At 40.6% G+C, this 16,883-nt stretch overlaps 1 protein-coding gene across 1 annotated transcript in view; it reads left to right on the forward strand.

Moving 5' to 3' along the window:
- EIF2B3 (eukaryotic translation initiation factor 2B subunit gamma) overlaps window positions 1-16,883 on the forward strand; it is a 108,915-nt gene that overhangs the window by 74,721 nt on the left and 17,311 nt on the right. The window contains exons 7-10 of the mRNA XM_065914239.1: window positions 9,340-9,467; window positions 10,607-10,797; window positions 12,595-12,672; window positions 13,205-13,353. Of these exons, the coding sequence (XP_065770311.1) occupies window positions 9,340-9,467; window positions 10,607-10,797; window positions 12,595-12,672; window positions 13,205-13,353 (546 nt within the window). The remainder of the gene's footprint in view (window positions 1-9,339; window positions 9,468-10,606; window positions 10,798-12,594; window positions 12,673-13,204; window positions 13,354-16,883) is intronic.

Here is a 16,883-nt window from a genome sequence, read left to right on the forward strand (position 1 = left end):
GGCTTCACTGGGTCTTCATTGTGGTGCACGGGCTCTAGAGCCTCTGGGCTTCAGTAGTAATGCTTAACTGATATTCTTGCCATCTTTCTTCCTTCTCTGACATTCTTAAATATCCATTAAAACTCATCTAGATATTACTCCTCTAGGAAGTTTTTTCTCAATTTTTTTTCTCTTCACTTCCACTTAGAATAGGTACCCTTGCTTTGTGCTACCATAGTAGTCTGTGTTTATCTCCATTAGGCATGAAATCATTCTCTCTTCTGACCTTGTATAATCTTCAGTTATCACATGTATCCTATTTAATTGGATTTGCATGTCTTTTTTTTTTCTACTTTTTTTTAACTCCTTGAAGACAGAAACCAACTCTGACTCATCTTGTGACACATAGTAGTTGCTCCATAAATAAAAAGGCAGCCAGATCATCAACTTCATACTGAAACTGCTAGGTGCTGTTTCAGGGGCCTCTGAGGAGCTCCAGTCCTTAATGTCTCAGTGCAGAAAGAATTCAACAAGAGGCAAAGTGATATATAACAAGTGATTTGTTAGAATAGGAGGATGCTTGTGAGGCCTACAGGCTGGTGGGCAAGAGGGCCGAGATCTTAGTGGGCTACAGTTTTATAATCAAAGAAAAATTAGGGAAGGGCAAAACCCACTTTCTTCCTCATTCTTTTTATAATCTCTTTTTTTTTTTTAATTGGAAGATAATCACTTTATAATATTGTATTGGTTTTTGCCATACATCAACCTGAATCAGCCATAGGTATACACACATCCCCTGTCTCTTTATTTTTTAATTTATTTATTTTTACTTAAAGGATAATTGCTTTATAATATTGAGTTGGTTTCTGCCGTACATCAGCATGAATCAGCCATAGATATACACATGTCCCCTCTCTCTTAAACCTCCCTTCCGCCTCCTATCCCATCTCACCCGTCTAGGTTGTCACAGAGCACAAAGTTTGAACTCCCTGTATCATACAACAAATTCCCACTGGCTATCCATTTTACATATGGTAAAGTATGTTTCCACCAGGACTTCCTTGGTGGCTCAGACGGTAAAGCATCTGCCTACAATGCAGGAGACCTGGGTTCAGTCCCTAGGTCGGGAAGATCTCCTGGAGAAGGAAATGGCAGCCCACTGCAGTATTCTTGCATGGAAAATCCCACAGACAGAGGAGCCTGGGGGGCTACAGTCCATGGGGTTGCAAAGAGTTGGACACGATTCAGCAACTTCACTTTCACTTCACTAAAGTATGTTTCAATGCTACTCTCCCAACTCGTCTTATCCTCTCCTTCCCCAACTGTGTCAAGAGAACAAGTTTGTTCTCTGTGTCTGCATCTCCATTGCTGCTCTGCAAATAGGTTTATCAGTACCATCCTTTTAGATTCCATATATATGCATTAATATACAATATTTGTTTTTCTCTTTCTGACTTACTTCACTCTGTTTAATAGTCTCTGGGTTCATCCACCTCATTATTCCTCATTCTTGAGTAGATGTCACACTTCCATCATCAGCTCCTCCTCCAGGTTGGGTAGGGGAGTTTTCTTGTCCCTACTTGGTCAAGCCAGGACTGTTAAGGCACTCTGGAAAAATTATTTCAGGTCTTAGTACAATGAGGATCTTTCACTTTGAAATGTCCCCTTTCTATAAAGTATTGTTCTTTATGTGTGCAGAGAGCATGTCCTAAATTTTACTGAGCTCACTGGGCAGGATGTGGTTCTCAAGCCTTGATTGTTCAGTGGTGTGTCTCATGCTTCTGTTCCATGGTTTTGTTGCAAAGTGGGCTTGCTTGGTTTTATGGTTAGGCAGACCTGCTTTCTTGAGTGATCATTAATTTACAGGGGTCTCCCATACTTTTTTCTTCACTTACACTCCCCTATTGGGATTAACTATTTAATTACCAACTTTGTCCCTTTACTCTGTCCCTGTCAATATGAGGGCATGGATTTACTTGTTTTGTTTGACTGTTATATCCCTACAGTCTAAAATATGCCTGACACGTTTGGGGTACTCAGTGAATAAATTCAAATGAATAAAATATTCGTTGACTTGCCCTAAGCCTAGGCAGTCTTGCAGCCTGTAGGATCTGAATATGTTTGTCTTTCTCAAGACATATGTACCAGCATCAAAAATTTATTCTTATAGAAGCTTTCAATATTTTGTTAAAAAGAGGAAAAGAATATCAGAATATTGTATACCAAATACTTTGTTCTAAAGTCAGTACCTTTTAATCTAAAACAATTTCCTGTTTACTATTCCAGATTATATCTATTTTCTTTGATCAGCAAGAACAAAAAAAAAGCCTGAAAACAAAGCATAGGGTTAACTCAGCAATCATGTTTTCTTTCCAGTTACAGCTCTGCTGAGAGAAGAGGCAAGAAACCCAAATCTTTAGTGTTCTTCTCTGCAGTCTTGAGTTGCAGGCCTTATAAAAGTAGGTTTTCTGTTCTGCCTCTTTGCTAACTACTATTTTTAAGGACTGACTTGAAGTGGAAGACAGAGGATTTTAAGTCTCTTTAATTTTGCTTACAAAAACAGAACAGGCAGAATGTAAAAGTAGTCAATTTTTTCCCTTTGCCATGGACATAATTTTTAGACTTTCCCTAAAAAAAAAATTTATAGCTACAACAAAGACCTGATCACAGATCGAGGCAAAATGCTAAAAATAATAAATTTAAGCAGAACTAGTATCATGTGTTTTTTTCAGATGTTGGATTTTTAATGCTAGTAATATTAATAATACAGAAACATATGTAGAGTTCATTACATTTCCAAATCAGGAAAGTTCTTCTTTCTATCTCCAAAAATCAGAAGAAGAAATTATTGCCAGCTGTCTGGCTTAGAGGCATTACACTCAGTCATTCACATATCCACTCATTCATCTATTCAAATGAATATTTATTTAGCACTGACTATGTGTTTATCGGTATAGAGACAATAAGCAGAAAATTTTCAACCCTGTAGAAAGCACTGTGGTTGCAGAAAACACAGAATACTGATTAGAATGGTGTAGTGGAAAGAGTCCTGGGCTTTGAGGTAGATATAGACTAAGTTTCCACTCTTCCGTTATAAAAGCTGTGTTGACCTAATTAAAATAACTAACCTTTCTAAGCCTTGATTTCCTCACTTATGAAATGAGGATGATAATACCTACCATAAGGATTGCTACAAGAATATGAGATAATATATATTAATTTCCTAGCATGAAACTCACACTTGATATTGATTCAAAAACAATACAAATACCTGTCTTTGCTATGACAATACAGAAACCTACAAGTGTTACAAAAGGCTTCCAAGTAGAGATAATATTTGAGAGCAGTTTTATAGCTCAGTAAATTTTCACAAAATGAACACTCCCTTGTAACTACTATTTAGATCAAAAAGCAGAATATTACCCAATTTCCAGAAGCTACCTTTAAGCAACTATCCCCTGATCACAAAAGTAACTGTTACCTTGAGTGTTAAATAAATTTAAGAAGATCAGATCAGATTTGTACTTCAGAAAAATCACTGTGCCTGCAACACAGAGGGTGGATTGAAGGAAGAAGAGACAGATTGTGCTTTAGAAAGGATATTCTGTCTACAATACAAAGGATATATTTCATGCAGTAAGACTGAAGGAAGAGAAACCAATTAAAAGCAGCTGAAGGAGTCCAGGCAAATAATGATAGTGGCTTAGACTAGACAGTAGCAGTAGAGATGCAGTGAGTTCATAGTTTTGAAAGAGATTTAGGGGATAAAGTCAGCAGTGTTTGGTGACTGGTTGTATGTGAGGAGTGGAGGAAGGAGGAGTCAAGATGATTACCATGTTGTTAGCTTGGGTGACTAAATGAATCTCCATATCACTAAGCAAAGTAATCAGTGTTTGTGGGGGGTAGGAGAAGGGTTGGGAGAAAGATGATGGATTCAGTTTTAGACTTTGTGTTTAAAGTATTGTGGGTCACCTAAATGACAGGGTCCATCAGGCTGTTGAAAATGTGAGACTAAAAAGAAGAGAGGACTTGGCTATGGGTTTACATTTAGGAATGAGTAGCAAAGAAGTCACCAAGTGATCTATCTCAGGGAGATGAATAGCAGGGGAAAAATACAGGCAAAAAGGAAAATCCTGTGAAACACCAAATATTTTAGAGGAAATAAAGAAAGTGGTATCAGAAATAGAAACAGATCAAGAAAGTGATACCACAGGAAGTAAGGAACGAATGGCCTATGACTGTGAAATTTGGAAAATTGAGAAAATATTTTAAAAATTCTGCCTGTAAAGGGACCTGCCAGGCAGTCCAGTGGCTAAGATTCTGTGCTTCCACTACAAGCATCTGGGCTCAACCCTGGTCCAGGAACTGAGATCCTGCCTGCCCTGCAGCAAGGGAAAAAAAAATGCTACCCATAGCTCTACTCATGCTCCCCTGGTGGCTCAGGTGGTAAAGAACCCACCTGGAGTGCAGGAGACCCAGGTTCAATCCCTGGGTTGGGAAGATCCCTTGGAGAAGGGAGTAACTACCCACTCCAGTATTCTTGCCTGGGAAATCCCATGGACAGAGGAGACTGGTGGGCTACAGTTCATGGGGTCACAAAGAGTCGGACACAACTGAGGACTTAACACTTTCATAATTCTACTACTGTGAGATAGTTGCTAACTTTTTTTGGCCAAGTCCTGTGTCATGAGAGATCTTAGTTCCCTGACTAGGGATTGAAGTCCCTTGAACATTTTAATGTATTTCTTTCCATCATTTTATTTATTTTTATATACACACTTGAGATTGTGCTGTATAAATAGCTGCCTTCTGCTTTCTTTGTTCAGTATTTTTTCATGAGCATTTTCCTGTGTCATTAAAAAATTGTTTACTGAGTTTTGCCTATATGCTATTCTATTACATATGTGTTTTATTGCTTTTCCATTGTTGAGTATTTGGTGGTTCTCTATTTTTATTAATAACATTAAGAGTTGTTTTTAATAACTCTTTAATAACTTATTATTTTATACATAACATTAAATAATATCTTTTTGTTCAAAGATCCTGTATTATTATCTGATTATTTTATTTTTTCAGCATATATTTATTGAGCACAGATGTACAGAAATAGAATTATAAAATAAAATAATATGAATATCTTCAAAACCTTTGTTATGTATTGCCAATTTTTAGAAAAGATTTTTACCAGTTTATGAATTTACAAGTATGAGAAGTACCCTTATCACTAATGTATGAGTTATTTTAAATCTACTAATTTGTGAGAGAAATTACATCTTACTTTAATACTTATTTTTTAATATTTTTCTATATTTTGAAACATTTTAATCTACTTATCTGTGAAGAATATTAATCTTTTGTTCTATTTGTAGCAATTATCTTGCCTTATTTTGTGGAGTTGTTTGCAGCTAGTAGTCAAATCTTTTGTTCTCCTTTGTGATTTTTTTATTTCTTAGAAGCTTATGACATGAGGCAGGTGTTTCTGGGAAAACTATCTAAGAGGGAAGGGAGAGGGGATTCCCCTGGTAGTCCAGTGGCTAAAGACTCTGTGCTCTCAATGCAGGGGCCCTGGGTTCGATCCCTGGTCAGGAAACTAGATCCCACATGCCTCAACTAAGGCCCAGCGCAGCCAAATAAATAAATGTGAACTTTTTTTTAAAAAAAAAAGAAGAAGAAAAGGAGAACGTGAGATTGCCAAGGCCCAGGGCAGTGGATCCAGCTGCTGGTCTTCAGCCTCCAGCCCCAAGGGATGTTCACAATGGTTCACAGTGGCATTTCCCACTTCTTGGCATAGCTTTGAGCTACTTTTAGTTTGACTAGGAAGCAAGAAGGATAATTTTGTCCTCCATCCTGATGCTAAGCCAACTGCATTATGAGAATTGACCTGATTGCTGAGCACCTACAGAGGCAGGTGGGACCTGGCAGGAATGCTTCAGGTCCTCTCCTCAAATCCTTGTCTGATCTGCTTAAAGGGTTCTGCCTGAAGAGGCTGTGTGCCAAGGCTTGTTTGCTTGCCTCTTGCAGTGACAGTTCTGTTTGGCCTATAATGTAAACATCATGGCTCTGAAATCCCCCAGCTGTCCAGGCTTTGTCATTTCTTCAAAGGAAACTGACTTGTTTTCCACCAGAGTAGGGCCAAGGAACGTTTGCTACCCACACTGGCTTGGAGTATTAAAAGGGGAGAAAAAAGCAAAGAATAAGTGTTGTTTCATTCTTCGTATTCATATGGAAATTTTTAATCTTCATCAAAGGATCAGAAGAAAAATCACATTGAAATTCAATACAAGAACTTCCAGCTTACACAGAATTTTTCAAAGGTGTTTGACTTGATCCTTTAAAAATGACAAAAACCATGAACTGTTTAGCTTCAGGGTTTGTAATTTTGCTTACCCTCCTCAGCCTCCGCCTCTATCTTGCCTTCCTACCTACGCTCCATCTGTGTGGTCCTCTGTTAGCCTGCAGAACTTCTTTGAGTGGGGCCTGGGAGAGGGGATGGGAAGTATGAAGCAGCAGTCAGATTTACTGGGCTCTCATACGCTAACCCCTCTCTCAGGCCATGTTATCTCATCTTTCAGAGTCTTGAAACTGGTCTCTTTTCATTCTCCTATTCCAAGCCTATTTTCACTGCTACCAGAATCACCTCATTAAGAAATAGAACTCATCATGTCCCTTTCCTGCTTACAAACTCCCTCTGGCTGTCTCAGTCCACAATTCTCCCCTGCACAGAAGGCTCTCATGGTCTGGCTCCATTGCCTCCTTCAGCAGTTTCGTTTCCTTCTACTCTTTTCCCTAAATCCACACTCAGCTTACTGTCCACTTGATTATGAGTTTTTTGAAGTCAGAAACTGTATTTCCAAGATCTAGCAAAGTCACTGGCATATTATTAGTCTTGTTAAATTCTAAGGTAATTAATTAGTGATTTAAAATTCTAAAAGGTCTACAGTGTGAGAGAGAAAATTAAAAATCATATGGTAGTTTTGCAGTTCCTTTGCTAAGTAAATTAGAAGCATACTCACTGTACTAAGGATCAGTTCCTTCTTCTCCATTACAGATTCCTGGTCATTTAAACCAAACATCCTGGTTCAGTACCCATGGGGAAGCACTATGCTTCCTGGGACCCAGAGGGGCCAAATGGAAGAGTTCCAAACCTCTTAGCCAGAGTTGCTTACTGCTTGTATCTGAGTGATACAAAATAGTATAGGAAATTTCTGGCCTTCTGAAAGTTTTTCTACGTATTGATCTTTGATCTGATTTTCTTTCTGTAAGTGCTGTCCTAGACTGATCTGATTTCATGAAAGTAAATTGAAGTTAATTTTGTTGTTGAAATTCTTTGATAGCCTTGGTAAATGAGTACAACTGTTATTAATATGAGGGAGCCCACTCTTCAGTAGAAGGGAGGCTGAAATCTATGTGGGAAATACTGAATGGATTAGGATGGATTAGTCATTAAAATGGAACTTAAATTTGTAGAGTCTGGAATCAAACCAAGAGAGTAGTAGGATCTGTAAGAGTAGAATCTAGGAGAAAATAAAAAACAAGAAGCATAAAGAATGCCTTAAATTATAAAATTTTATAATTTGCATAAAGAATAGAAGAATCACCCATAATTCCACTACTGTAAGAGAGGGTAGAGTAGAAATTGAATAAATGATTTTTTAATAGTGTTATTCAACCTGTTAGTATCAGAAAAAAAATTTAATTTTTATTATTCACTGCACTGGGTCTTTGTTGCTACACACAGGTTTCTCTAGTTGTGGCAAGTAGGGGCTACTGTCTAGTTGCAGTGCATGGGCTTCTCATTGCTGGCTTCTCTTGTTGTGGAGCACAGGCCCTAGAGCATGCGGGCTTCAGCAGTTGTGGCACGTAGTCTCAGTGGTTGCATCATGTGGGCTCAGTAGTTGTGGCACACAGGCTCAGTTGCTCTGTGGCATGTGGAATCCTCCTGGACCAGGGATTGAACTTGTGTCCCTGAATTGGCAGACGGATTCTTAACCACTGGACCACCAGGGAAGTCCTAGTATCAGATAAATTTTTAATCCATTACTATAACAGAGCAAAAGAGGAGAAAATATGATCAACTCCATGGGTGCAAAAAGAGAAAATTCAATATCCATTCATTGATGAAAGCTTTTAGCAAAGTTAGGAATAAGAGAGATCTTCCTTAACTGGATAAAGGGTATCTACAAAACCAATAACATGTGCCAAGTATTAGCTATAAAGTACAAAGCCCAATGTCTACACATAGAGGACAATCAATAAATGGTGGCTTTGGTGATAAAACCTATAACAATCATCGGTCTAAATGATAAAAAAGAAAAATTCCCTTTAAAATCAAGAATAAGTAAGGATGAACTGCTGTTAGTGCTTCTGTTCAGCATTAGTGTATTGAAAGTCTTAGCCAATATGGTAAGATAGTGAAAAATACAAATTAGGAAGAAGGAAAATTATTGTTTACATAGTTGGTATGATTTTCAGAATCTACAGATAAATTATTAATATTAAGATTATTTATCAAGGCAATTGGCCCCAAGATTGAAATATAGTAAAATGAGATTCTGTTAACCAATAAGAAGAAAATAATTGTTGAAAAGACACCATCTATAATACTGCTGCTGCTGCTGCTAAGTCGCTTCAGTCATGTCCGACTCTGTGCGACCCCATAGAAAGCAGCCCACCAGGCTCCCCCGTCCCTGGGATTCTCCAGGCAAGAACACTGGAGTGGGTTGCCATTTCCTTCTTCAGTGCATGAAAGTAAAAAGTGAAAGTGAAGTTGCTCAGTCGTGTCCAACTCTTGGTGACCCCATTGACCACAGCCTACCAAGCTCCTCTGTCCATGGGATTTTCCAGGCAAGAGTACTGGAGTGGGGTGCCATTGCCTTCTCCATCTATAATACTAACCCCCCAAAATTAAGATACTCTGATTAATCTAATGGAAAATACAAGGCCTTTGTAGAAAAAATTTTAATATTTTGAAACAACTTTTTTTTCCAAAAGGCCAGAGCTTTCTGCCTTCTCATGAGTTATTGTCAGTTAATAGTCACGACACCATGTTAAGACATGCACACACATACAAACATTCAGGCACACACTTTGTAAACAGGAATTGTAAGAGACTGTTTTCTTCATAGATCAGGGGAAGGGCATCTCAGATTCAACACACTGCTTGCCCAGCTCCAGCCTGAACTGAGAGAACTTAGATCCTCTGCTTCCCCAAAACTGCCAAGCCCTTGCCATTTCTGATCTCTGTCGGTCCCAAGGTGGCATGACAGGAAGGGATTTGGCTTTTGCTTGGATGCACAGTTTTTTATTCTAATTGAATCCAAACTATCAGATTTCTGATATTTGGCTACTCTTTCTTCCTAGGTCAATCACTTCCATCCGGAGTGAACTGATCCCATACCTAGTAAGAAAACAGTTCTCCTCAGCTTCATCACAACAAGGACAAGAAGAAAAAGAGGAGGATCTAAAGAAAAAGGAGCTGAAATCCTTAGGTCAGTGCTTAAGTTGGTGCAGTAAGGTACGGGTAGTGACACTTGTAGAAGGAGTGGCTGGACAACTTAGCCCAGCCCAAGATGCCTATCTCAAGGCATCAAGTTCTCATCCAGCCAGCAGGCAGGCCAGGTTAGCTTACGCCACTCCCTGAGCTCTGGGCAGGCTTACTCAAGCAGATTCTCATCCCTGTGCTCTTCAGGGACAGGCTAACTATGCCTCTGGTCATGTTCTCTGGTTAACAGGCCTGATTTGGCCATGTTCATCTCTTTTTGACTTTGCACTCTACCCACCATTTCTCAGTTCTTCTGTTCTCTAGGCTCTGGAAAGCCACACACTCCTGACTAAACTCAGCCTCTCCTATGAAGGGAAGAAAGGTGAAGGGCTGTATAATGACAGTCCAACCAGAGCCAACAGACTTTCTCCTTTCAAGGATGTAGGGATGAGGTCAGTCTTTGCTCTCATACCCTTGCCTAGTCCCTGGCCCAGTCCTGGACTCATAGCAGATGTTCCCAAAAATGTATTTATCAAAGGAATAAATCGAGACAGTATAGCATGATGGTTAAGATATCAGGGCTTAGCATCTCAGACCTGGGTTTGAAATCTGACTCTACCTTTTATTAGCTCTGTGACCTAAGGCAGATTTTTCAGTCTTTTGAGCCCCAGTTTTCTTTATCATAAAATAAAAGATTCCAAATGACTGTTGTAGGAGTTGAAAAATTGGGGCCCAGGTCCTGTGCTGTTTCTCTGACAATACAACTACCAGATGTGCTAATAGAGGCTAGCAGCACAAAGCCAGTAGGGCTAAGCGCTAAAGCCTGGACAGTCACTTGTGTTTCTTCATGGTGTACAAGAGTCTATTAATCTTCCCTAATAGTGCTTGATCGTCAGTCAGACTTTCTCATAGGACCTCTTTTTAAAACATTCTTTTATCATAATATTTCAAATATACATGAAAGCACATTGCCTCTTTTAATCTCTGACTTAGTCTTTCAGGTTTTAGTGGGATTTCCCCAGGGTCCATGCTGCATGGTTGAGTTGTAGGGGAAGAGAATTGAGCTGTACCCTCTTTCAAAACTTGACTGAGTCTATATCCTTTCTGTTATCTGTCTCATGTACTTGCTTGTTTTTGATTCCAAAGATATTTACAGTTTTATAAAAGAAGCCAATACATTGACCCTTGCTCCCTATGATGCCTGCTGGAATGCCTGTCAAGGAGACAGCTGGGAGGGTTTGTCCAGATCACAGGTGCGCTGCTATGTCCACATCATGAAAGAGGGGCTCTGCTCTCGAGTGAGCACACTAGGACTCTACATGGAAGCCAACAGACAGGTGAGAGGATGAGTTCAGAAGAGAAATCATGGGGATTCATCTCCCAGAACAGACCGGAGCCTTTTGTCTTATTTCTTCATTAGGTGCACAGTAACTTGTACAGAATCCCTCATTCCTAAGGTTGAGCAAGACCTGGTATGTCAGAAGACACCATAGGGGTACCCAAGTACAGCAAAAGGGGAAGTGAGGGGCATGGTGCAGAGGCAGAGCCTCTGTGGCTCCAAAGAAAGGCCAAGATCTCCAGGAAGGCTTAGCTTCTGGCCTCTAGGTTCAACAGATTTTCTCCTATTCTGCTCAGCATGGGGATATCCACAACACTTCATAAACAAGCAGATGAACACTGTGTAACCGTTACTGTGATGAGGTAAACAGGCACACAGGGGAGGCTTTCCTTAGAAGGTGAAGGAACAGAGTATAGAGTACCCATATGGCAAAGCATCAAGGAATACCTATGTGAGAGAAGTCTGGAGAATAGCATTAGAGCATGCAGAGTCTCACTAACCCATCCTTTTAACCCTGAGGTTTGTGAAGTATGGAGAAAGAGTAGCTTCTACTGAAGGGGAAGCAGTGCTCTTAAGGCCCACCAGGTCTTATTTAAGGCGAGGGTGAAGAGGGGGAACATTGAGGAGGCAGCTTGTTTGGAAGAGCTCTTTATTGTGTAGCAGGGACAGGAGGAGGGGAAAACTGGAATTGGAATTGAATCCTTGAAGGAAACCTGACTCAAGAATCTTTAGGACCCACACCATGTGGTAGTAACAGTCTCAGACTGAGACCTCAAGCTAGCCTCAAACTGTATTGGTTATAGTCAAGGGAATCCAAGCTACAGGGCTTATGAGAAGTCCCAACTAGTCCCATGTTTACCCAGGACAGTCCTGGGTAACGTTGCCCCTATGTAGCATTAGAGGTATATAGAAGGCTTCCTTAATTTGACTTTTAGTTCTCCTTATTCAGTTCTATGACTAGAGTCTATCTGGCTGGTCTGAAAGCAAGATCATGGATAGCCTGAGGCCAGAGAAGTATCCTCTGGCGTGTCAGCAGGGGCTGTGAGTCAGACAGGCATGAATGGCATTGGCTGAAGTATAACAGAGGAGCTCCCAGGGATAGAAACAGAGGGATTAGCCTTCACATCACCTGTATAGCCAGTCTGGCCAGGCCTCCCTCAGTTAGAGTGTCTACCACACAGTGCTCTGACCAGCATTCTGTCCACACTGGAGAATCACAGATATACTAACTCTGTCTTAATGGGTCCAGAGCTAAAACACTCCACACCCATACCGTTTTCAGTTTTCTCATACTGGAAACAGAATAGTGTGAATCTCCCCTTCGACATTTTATTTTGGTTGGTAAAGAACATGGATGCCTCCTTAGGGTGTGTCCTGATTGTGGAGTTGGCTAACATTACTCCATCCTCACCTCCTGCATTGTCACTGTGGTCCAGGAGGTGAACAAGAACCTAGGATGACTGTGGTCAGGCCTCAGGGTTCCCCTTGCTCTCCTTAGACGTCCTCTCCCAAATGCTGCCTGGTTATCTCAAAGGCTTGTCTCACAGCCTCCCGGTTGAGGGACATAGCAGTACTTCAGGGAGGAGACTCTCAGCTAGGGAACTGAGGATGAGACTGTATAGAAAGTGTTGCATAAATGATCCTTGTCTTAGCGGAAATACATCAGCCTGCCTTATCCAGACAGGAGGCAGTGGCTAAAAATTCCCCACATCTCTTAACTGAACACGGGGTTCTACTTAACATGCTTTCAGGTGTTTTCCGGCCTTACGTTAGTGACCAAACCTCTTTCTTCAAGGTGTCCAAATTGCTACCTGTTATCTGTCCAGAAGAATCACTGGTTCACTCATCAGCCCAGATTGTCAGCAAACACATGGTAAGTGCTGGCTTGGGCAAGGCAGGTATGGGACATTGTCTGGGTACACTGAGGCTTGTCCTTGAAAAGCTTGTTTGGGGGTGTCAAGCCCTGGACATCATTGGCCTCAGGGAAGTCCCAAACTGGGTTCTGGTTATAAAATCTTACCTTCCAGTCCAGGTTCTCAAGCAGACTGCCTGGACAGGTGCTGAGCCCAGCCACACAAACCCTATAAGGAAGGTTCGTTATAGCCTTTGGACTCAGACACGGGATCTTTCCATCTGTGTCCCTCTTCCTACCCTGACTTGAGCACTGCTTTCAGGAGAGCACCTCGGTATACACAAGTGCATCAGTGTGTAAGTCTGAGTTGGTCTCAGAGATATTATGGAACCTTGTGGCCCTGAGAAATACTGGTGATGATCCCTCTTGCTGAAGTGTTTCTAGGAAAAGATCTCACTAGACCCCAGCTCAAGGAATCTGGAGGGTTGGTTTGCAGTTGGTTGAGATGAGGGGAAAAGGTATTATATTTTATATTTTTATTTGCCTTTTATAGGTTGGAGCTGACAGCCTCATTGGGCCAGATACACAGGTTGGAGAGAAGTCATCCATTAAGCACTCGGTCATTGGTTCATCCTGTGTCATAAGAGATAGAGTGACTGTCACCAATTGCCTTCTCATGAACTCAGTTACCGTGGAGGAAGGGTATGTCTCCCCTTGTACCCACTTGAGACAAGGCCCCTGGTATCTCTGGGAGGCTTTGGAGGCCACCCTAGCCTAGGAAGGTGATCAGCTTTGGGAGAGGAAGAAAGGGGAAAGGAAGAAATAGTTCCTAGGCCTTGGTTTCAATGCCATAATAACATAGTCTCAGAAAGAATTTCTAGCAGTCTTCTCATGACAACTGGAGTCCTGAGATAAGCTGCCTTCTCTTGTTTTGATATCCTGCTTGATGGGATGACCACAGTAGTGAGCCCGTGGCAGGGCTGGAATGACACTGCACCAATGTCTAAGAGTCACCTGGCCCCATCTCAGTGTCCCACAGAAAGCGGAGGCCTACAAGGAGTGGACATATAAGACACGTTCCATTTTCAAAGGAAAGCTCTGTTACTAGCTATAGAGAATCTTTTCCCATTTTAAGATGCTTTGGAATGCCCTAAAATCTTGGTTTATGAACAACCTGAACTTGGAGTAAGACTTAAATGATGCTTAATAAAATTCTTCCTCTGTATGGACCTCAGGTTTTTCCTTGTATAAAATGCAAAGTGGTGGAAGAGAGGAAGGGTATTACCAATGGTTTCCAGACTTTTAAGGAAACGTTTTCTTAAGATAAATCTTAAGCCTAAATTCATTTAAAGCTGGTAAAGGCACTGTTGTTTGGAATACATTGGGGAAGGGGCACTTATCCTTCCTATGGAATGTGAAAACTGATCTATAAAACAAATTTTAAAAACTACTCTTTGCAACCCCATGAGTTGTAGCCTGCTAGGCTTCTTGTCTGTGGGATTTTCCAGGCAAGAATACTGGAGTGGGTTGCCATTTCCTTCTCCAGGGGATCTTCCCGATTGAGGGATCGAACTCTGGTCTCCTGCATTGCAGGCAGATTCTTTACCATCTGAGCTACCAGGGAAACCCCAAATCTTGACCACGCCTCCATGACATGTGGGATCTTAGTTTCCCGACCAGGGATCAAACCCGCACTCCCTGCATTGGAAGGCAGAATCTTAACCACTGGACTGCTGCAGAGTTGCAACTAAAAACACTAGGTGAGAGAATTCCCTGGCAGTCCAGTGGTTAGGACTCTGCATTTTCACTGCCAGGGCCAGGGTTCAGTCTCTGGTCAGGGAACTAAGATCCTGCAAGCCACTCAGCTCGACCAAAAAAAAGCCAGTAGGCTAGGTCAGCCTGAGATTGATTCTAGCTCTGACATCTGTTGATTTCTATGTCCAGGAACTGATATGAGGGAAGGATAGGGGAAGACTGTGTGCGTGTGCTAAGTCGCTTCAGTCATGTCCCAACTCTGGCTCCTCTGTCCATGAGATTCTCCAGGCAGGAATACTTGAATGGGTTGCCATGCCATTCTCCAACAGAAAGATTATAAAGGCCAGTAAAAGCTGAACTACCTCTCACAATTGTCTTTGGGATTAAACGAAACATTTTGGGGAGAGGTACCATATAGAGATATAGCTAAAGGTTAAGCCTTTGCTCTTTAGAAAGAGTGGCTGATGACAATTTTGTAAAGTAATTAGCCTCCAATTAAAATTAATTTAATTAATTAAGAAAAAAAAAGAGTGGCTGATGGAAGACAATAGAGACAAGGTGGAAAGGGAAAGTACTATAATATGTCCTCCCCCAAGCCTACATCCTGCCGATTCCCAGAACTCTGGTGAAGAGGCCTAAGTCTTCTGTTGGGAGTTTGGAAGAATCTTTTCTGGAGAATCTGACCAGCCCAAGAAGAACCTGAATTTATTTACATAAGAGATTTCTAACCGCCCAGTCAAATCACCCTATAGTTAAAATTATGGATGACAAATTCCATTCATGTGCTGTTTTAAAATCGTTTCCTAAATATGAACAGATAATCAAAGATTACCAGAGATCTAAAGAAAGCCTCTATCATGAAAGATAGAGACCAAATCAGAGAGAAAAAGCAAGTTAAAAAGAGACAGAGACTCCTCAGAGAGAGAAAGATGCTTTCAGACAACCTATCATTTCAAAGAACAAAAAAGAAACTCTTAAGAAATTTAAAATATGGCAACAAAGAGGGAAGACCTCAGTAAAAAAATTGGAAGATAAATTTGAAATTTCCCAAAGAGTAGAAGAAAAAGATTAAAAGATGGAGCATATAAAAGAAATGATAGAAAGTAAGAGAGAAAGTCCAGGAGGTCTAATATCTGAATAGGAGTTCCATAAAAAGAGAGTTGATAAATCAGAGGAGGAAATTATTTAAGAAACAATATAAGAAAATGTCCTAAAACTGATAAATATGAATCTACAGAATGAAAGAGCCTACTAAGGGGCCAGCCCAATGGTAAAAATAAGCCCACATCATTGTAAAACTTCAGAACATCGGATACAAAGCATGCTACCAACTTACAAAGAGAAATAATAGGTCATAAACTACTAATCAGCAACCAGAATGATTTTAGACTTATTACTAGTAGCAACAATGAAAACTCGAAGATAATAGACCAGTGCCTTAAAAAATCTGAAGGAAAATTAATTTCAACCTAGAATTCTGTACTCAAGCTGAGTGTTAGTCAAGTGTGACAGTAGAATAGAGAAATTTTCAGACATAAAAAGGTATGACCCACTAAAATGAAAAGTAAACCGAAAGGAGACTGATGAGAAACAAGAGAATCCCACTTAGAAAAAGGCAAAAAGAACTGTGGGATATGGGGACTTCCCTTGTGGTTCAGTGGTTAAGAATCCACCTTCCAATGCAGGGGACACGGATTCCGTCCCTGGTTGGGAAACTGAGATCCCAATATGCCTCGGGGCAACTAAGACCCAGCACAGCCAAAAATAAATAAATATTGAAAAGAATCCATGGGAAGATAGTGAAGGCACATCCAAGGATGACTGCTATGCATGAAACATAAAGGGAACAATCAGTCCAGAGTGGAATCCAGGAAACACTTATTCAGGAAGATGAAACTGATAAATACATATAAACATCTTGAAAAATTTAGACAATTGGCTAAAAGTTAGGTTTGAATTAAAACAAAACAGATATTAACTCTGTTTTTTAAAAAAGTTGTACAAGAAAGGAAAAAGCATCAAAGTTTGCTATGATGGCTCAGTTTGCCCTGAGTGGCTCAGTGGTAAAGAAATCTGACTACCAACGCAGGAGACACAGGTTTGATCCCTGATCCAGGAAGATACCACATGCCACAAAACAACTAATCCCATGGGCCACAACTATTGAGTCTATGCTCTAGAGCCTGGGAGCCACAACTACTGAAGCCTGCATGCCTAGAGCCTGTGCTCTGCGACAAGAGAAGCCACCACAATGAGAAGCCTGTGCACTGCAACTAGAGAAAAGCCCAAGCAACAATGAAGACCCAGCACAGCCAAAAATAAATAAAATTGTTAAAATAATTTTTAAAAGATAAATAATTTTTTAAAAATAAATAAATAAACACTGATCATTAACCAAAATTATGCTATAACTACACTGAAAGGATGAAAGGTATGAAGGGAGAAAGGAAGCAGTGGCAGGGAGAAAGGAAGCAGTG

Source organism: Muntiacus reevesi, chromosome 1 (genome assembly GCF_963930625.1).
Source record: "Muntiacus reevesi chromosome 1, mMunRee1.1, whole genome shotgun sequence".
Classification (NCBI taxonomy): domain Eukaryota; kingdom Metazoa; phylum Chordata; class Mammalia; order Artiodactyla; family Cervidae; genus Muntiacus; species Muntiacus reevesi.